Source organism: Mytilus edulis, chromosome 5 (genome assembly GCF_963676685.1).
Source record: "Mytilus edulis chromosome 5, xbMytEdul2.2, whole genome shotgun sequence".
Lineage (NCBI taxonomy): Eukaryota > Metazoa > Mollusca > Bivalvia > Mytilida > Mytilidae > Mytilus > Mytilus edulis.
The window spans coordinates 19,359,433-19,365,995 of NC_092348.1; the positions used below are offsets into that span (position 1 = coordinate 19,359,433).

A 6,563-nucleotide genomic window follows, 5' to 3' on the forward strand; every position below is an offset into this window, starting at 1 on the left:
GTTAAACATTTATCATTATAGCTGCAAAGTTGACTTAAACCGGAGCTAAACTTTTTGCAGATGTCTGAATACCATGTTTTGATAAATTGCAGTGCTAACTTTCTACATTCTTATCATTATTCATTTCATTTTATTTTTAAATTACCATCCTGGTTCAGCTTTATGTCGAATGTTGTTTCAATGTTTCATGTGTTTGCTGTGCAGAAAAAATGCTAAAAAGATCATATTTGCTGAAAACGTATTACGGTTGTAGTGTTATTATATAAGTATATATATAAGGAACACGATCAACCGTGTAATAGCAAACGACGTAAACGGTAGACAATGGACAGTTGCCTCACTATTCTTTATAGTTGTTGTTTACTTGGACTTGTATTAAATATTCCGATAGACAAAACCGAAAAGTATGATTTTGTTGCAAAACAGATGAATAATTTCACCGCTATGGACACTATTGTTTCTGATGTTATGATTCAATTTGTTCTTCTGGAGAACTGGAGTAGGGGTTGTAATATATCACAAACCGGTCTCACAGACTTCAATATTGTTTGTTTTATTAAAGGTAACTCTAATTTAAAGTTCGCAGATTTTAGAAATTTAACATCTCGGTTATCATCAAATATTAAATTGGACTTGTTTGTCAATTGTGATAATGGTCAAATACGATTTCCTTGGCCATTCAGAGCGGATAAACTAAATAGAATTTACATTAAAAACTGCATTATTAAGGATTACCTTACTGAATTTAAGAATTCACTAATAGACAGCATTCCTGATACAATAAAATATTTGCAAATAGAAAACGTCACTATTATTTATAATGTTAGAGAATTATATGATTCACTGTCAAAAGCTAATTCCTCTCTAACAAAAGCTGCAGAATGCGGACCTGAAAATGCTTATTCTATAATCCAGAGAAGGACTAGGGATATATTTGAAGATATCCACAATGCATCTCATTTTACCGACTTCTTCAACGTTCTAACAGATCATAGCCATTATTTTAGCATTCAAAAGAGAACCTGTATGTACAACAACCTGGAGGTTTTCGAATTAAGTGGAATGAAAAACTTGGAGAAGAGTTCTATCGATAAGATTGTTTATACTGACATAGCTGATAATCTCAAAATTTTAAACTTTTCTGGAAATGGTATATATTACAGCCTACATAAACTACAAGGCTGGCGACTACGGTTCCCGAGGATGGAATATCTAGACTTTTCCGATAATAATATAAAGTCCCTTCCATTCATTCGAGATTATGGAAGGGGCATAAAAGGGATTAAGTCAGTAGGGATAATAGACGTAAGGCGCAATAAAATAACAGCTTTGACAAAAGCTATGATTGACTCGTTCTCAACTTACAAGTTTGTTAAAGCCGACATCAGTGAAAATCCGTTCTTATGTGATTGTGGTATAATTGAAGCTATGGAATACCTATCTTCAAAGACTATGCCAAAAGCTTATGATTATCTCGGGTCGCTAGAGTGTGCAAACCCAATTCACGTCCGTGGCCGTCAGCTGTTAAGTCTGTCTCGTGCAGACCTAAACTGCACGCGTAAAAAGGAGACGATCATAAACGTATCTATACTAGCTATAAGTATAGTAGCAATAATAGTTTCCATTGTAACTTTCTTTGCAATCTATTTTAGAATTCTAATAAAAAAAATTGTATATACTAGACTAAATATAAAATGTCCATGTCAATTCAAGAATGGCATTAACGATATTTGAGAAAGATGCTAACTGGGTCATGCGCACAGCCTAACCAATCAAAGCTAGAGTCGCTGAGAAAGCATACAAGTTATGTCTTCATTATAGAGACTACACCATCGGTAATATTATGGCTGATAATATTTTTAACAGTGTCGAAAAAAGCCAGCTTACAATCTTACTGGTTTCCATGCATTGTCGTTTGTTTATGTGGTTCATCAGTATTTCTCGTTTCTCGTTTTTTATATAGATTAGACCGTTGTTTTTCCCGTTTGAATGGTATTACATTGTAATTTTTGGGGCCCTTTACAGCTTGCTGTCGGTGTGAGCCAAGACTCTGTGTTGAAGACCGTACTTTGACCTATAAGAGTTTACTTTTGCATATTGTGACTTGGATGGAGAGTTGTCTCATTGGCACTAGTACTCATATCACATCTTCCTATATCTATTGAGTTCATGAAAAGTCAATGGTGTCTGATGGATTTCCAAACGGCTATGTTACAAAGTTTATAAAACTGTGTCAATTCATAATTTTGTTGAAGGATATGACAACTTTGGATGATATTGCTCCTGATTTGAAAGTTTTCTAAATTCTTATATCTATCTTACAAATGAAGATTTTGCTTCTTTTGGGCCGACAAACTGAAATATGCAATATTAAGTTGACCAAATGAACAACTTTGGACAAAAAATCCTTGTACATGTGATTTTGTGGGTAGGCGTAAACGCGTGTATTTCAAATACTGTCTTTATTATTACAGTTTATGGTTATTCCTTTGAAATTCCAATAATATATACTAATTGTCAAATCAAAGATATTTAAAGACGAATGTACAAAATCTAACCTTCATTGTTGAAAGGAGCTTTTTGTTTTTCTTTATGTAGTATACCAATAAAGCTATGTCATGTCAAATCAAATCAAATCAAATCATTTTATTGGTGTAAAAAAGGTATGTTGAAATTGGATAATAAATGAAGCGAAAATATATAATATTGCCGACAACAATGCAAAGTGTTTTCTCATGTGTATGATAACTTATAAAGTCCAGCTAAGAACATAGACAGACATCACAAAAATGCACACTCAATAAACACGGTGCATCGTGTTCTGTGTTTTTAAAATGTATACATATATTTTATTGAGGTTTGGTCTAAACCACGCCAAGTTAAATATCGATACTGTAAACAGGTAAATAGCATGAATAGTATACACACTGAGCTCAATTGATTTGATTTGTTTTGAATTATTAAAATGTTACAAATTTTTCATTAATTGTGCAAATTAATATGCTTTTTCATTGTATATTGTGTATAACATATCATTATAATACTCTATGTACTTATAAATATGTTATCATTATTTTGACTGAGGACTCTCAGGAAGATTAGTTTTAACTAATGGGATCATCCTCTTCAAATAAAGATTATTTACCATTGTTAGTATTTGCGTGTTTTTGTGTCTTTTTTTCTTCTTCTTTCATTCATGATATTATCTTTTTTTCTTTTAGTCATTGTGTGTTTTTTTTTAAAGGCTTATACTATTTGTATTGACCCTTATATTACCCCCCCCCCTTTTCTAGTTTTGCTGTTGTACTATTTGTCAAATTTCATGTCCTGGTTATTCCCCTTTGTCTGCTATTGTAAAAGATGTAGAAATCGTACATAAATATTGGAGCCTAGAGCAAAAGCCAAAAAAACCAAAGCGTAACAAACAAGGCACTTTTGTTTCAACTACAATCTAGTATTAAATGAATTATATTATTCATAATCTTTATTGGTGGAAATTAAATAAGCAAACACACACCGGGATGTATCAGTTTTACAAAATACAAACCTGCTTTATCATTACGAAAACCGTTAAAGGGAAACTTCGCAAAAAAATCAAAAATTGATATTATGTTCATTCTGTATAAAAATGCTCAAATTCATAGATATTAAAGTTTTATTCCGCTAGATAAGCGATCACCATCGATTTTAAATTTAGAGTATCAATTCTCTGCGATCCGCCATTTTTCTTCTTTCCCGATTAATAAAAACGATATGTCTATAAACCACAAAGAAACAAAACTACAGTAACCGATGTAGTCGTAATTGCGTGTCGATATCTTGTCAATCGTACGGTTGTTTTATCCGACTAACTAACTTGATACGAAAAATATTCTTACTTTTTTTAAATTACCATGGTCTGTTGTTTTTAAACTGTTGATATTGGAATTAGGTGAAAAGTCAAAGTTGAAATCATAAATAAGTGTTCCGTGAAAATTGTTTTCGAAAATCTAATTTGTTCATAATTCTTTAAAGTAATAAACAAATATATTTTGATCTTCCCTCATCTGATCACCAGCATGGCTAAAGGTATTACTTCCAAAGGTATTGTGAGGGGTGTGAGGTGACACGTCCAGGTATTCAAGCGATTTCCTGTCGGGCTTGCAAGTTCATGCATCGTTTCACTTCTGCAGGTATTGATCAGTGTACACGGCTGATAACTTATAACTTATAACTTTCCATTTTGAACTATCAGATGTATAATATACAACTCTGTCTTACTTGTCATTACTAAACTCATACGCTTGTTTATAAATAACATTTCTGGTGTAAAGAATATAATTCATAAACATATAAATAATACCCAAAAAATAAGATTTGATGAAATTAAAATCTATTTAAAAAAAATTTCCAAGGGTGAATTTGGGAAAATGTAATATATAGTCATTGTCAATAGTGAAGGACAGATTGGAACAGACCAGAAATATTGATTTAAAAAAATGTACGCACTTGCCGACGATTCGTTTATACGACTGGATAGAAAGTTACGGAACTATAGCGCAATTTAAAATATATACATGTATACATTGAACACAAGAAAAAAACATATATTTTGAATAAATAGGGGTAAAAGTGTTGTAAATAGACTAGTCCACGTATGCCAACAGTATGTAATCATCGAATGTCGATAGACTATTGTATACCAGAAGAAGAAGAGAACCAATTTGATTTAAATACAGGTCGATGTATAACTTTTGCTTTGGTTCATTGAAGCTGTGGACCAAGTAAAATCACAGATTTATATTTCAATAAGATTGTTCTCGAACAAAGGAAGTAATTCGTCATCACAATTGTTATATATGCCACTGGACGAACACTAATTATCCCCAGGGAATGTGAATATTTTGCTGGGAAACTTTTGAGTATCAAAGTTTCAAATTAATTTCGGGATTTATTTTCTTTCTTGGTATTCAATAACAGAAAAAAGAATAAATTACTTGTTCGCTAAATAGGGGTATTCTTGTCAGATAAAAGACTTAGTTATATTTAAAAAATAGGGAAATATGACATTAAATTGGTTCTGTCTTTTTTTTAAACATCGTTAAAAAGATGTGTGTCTAAGGTGAACGCCACAAGAACCCTGTAATACTAGTACGAGAGTATAGCATGTAAACATTCCTTCTCAATAATATGGTTGTATTGGAAATCTTTTCATACAGATTGACAACTCATTGTCCGATATGCATGTAATATTTGCCACATGACGCTCATAGTTCTTTCTACCATCATCATCTTATTCTGTGATATTGCTGTAAACATCGATGGTTCACACCCAAACAAAATGGGAGTAATGGACCTTCAGAGCTTCTCCGTATTATACACTTGTGAAATATATAGACGAAATTTCTGTATTGAAATGAATCTACATCTCACAAACAGGATTTTCAAATAACGATTGTGAGTAATCACCTTACAAACCAATATAAACGTATGGCAAGATATAACCATGAAAGAATTTAGTTTTTGTCAGACGCAAGAACTCATCACTATATATATCATAAACGTATACGTATATATATGCATACAGTTTTAAATATTAAGAACAAGCGGTCGATGTCGATAGTCTGTTTTCTAACTGTTCAGAGATATGTTCATTCTTGGAAGCCTTCATATTCCCCGTCTAACGATGGGAACTCTTTCTAATTGTGTTGACTATAAATGCTTGTATGGTAATTCTGTCGTTTATCTGTACAAGCGGTTGCATTTCCTCTCCTTTCCCAACAAACAAACGAACGAAACGCCACTAGTCTGATTTCTCTGGAGCTCATCCTCAATGGCTCTTATACGTCAGGAAACTTACATGTATACTAATAATGATTGTTTCAAGAACAACGATGTATGGACGAACTATTATAAATTCGTCAATATCAGTTATGCATGACTAAAATATAACTTTTATTACAACTACTGTATTACTTATTTGGATTAATGACGGCTATCATGTTCAACATTGCACAAATATTATCATAGAATTTAAAAAAAAATCCTCAAAAATCCTCAAAAGAAATAATGCCTTAGCTTAGATAATTGATATTCTTTTCACAAAAAGTTCGTGTAAATGATTGTCAAATGAATTTAATTATGTAAGAATAAAATGTTAAAAAGAAACTAAAAAAAATCATGCACAGGGCTTTCCATTGAAATTGAAGTAGAAGGCTGAATTAAAATTATAGGCGGCTGTAACATGCGTTCGGCGAAGCCGGACGTCCACCAAGCTGTAAGCTTGGTGCCTTACGGCAGGGGGTCTGGGGGCCGCTCAAGGCCCCCAGAAGCTCTGCCATAAATAGAGCAAAATCCTGCATTCTCGCAATCTCCTGGCACCTAATTTCATCTTTCAAATGACCATTTTTTATGTATGAAATTAAAGAAAAAAAAAAAATCTCAAAGACTTTTTTTTTTTTATGTTATAGTTTTTTATTTTCATTTATTTATGCTTAAAATTCATTTACTTTTAAAAGAAATTTATTTATATAATAATCCGGTTTGTTAAAAATCTTGATCGATTTATTTTGCAGAACTACGTG

General features: G+C 32.1%; 1 protein-coding gene across 1 annotated transcript; it reads left to right on the plus strand.

Annotated features, from left to right (window-relative positions):
• The first annotated feature begins 330 nt into the window (after positions 1-330).
• On the plus strand, positions 331-2,916 carry LOC139522312 (toll-like receptor 6). The gene has a single exon (XM_071315853.1). It carries the CDS (start codon positions 427-429, stop codon positions 1,732-1,734), a length of 1,308 nt encoding a protein of 435 aa, XP_071171954.1. The 5' UTR covers positions 331-426; the 3' UTR covers positions 1,735-2,916.
• Positions 2,917-6,563: the final 3,647 nt, after the last annotated feature.

Excerpts from the sequence above, each read along its gene's own strand:
- LOC139522312 (XM_071315853.1), top strand. The coding sequence starts at position 427 with ATGAATAATTTCACCGCTATGGACACTATTGTTTCTGATGTTATGATT.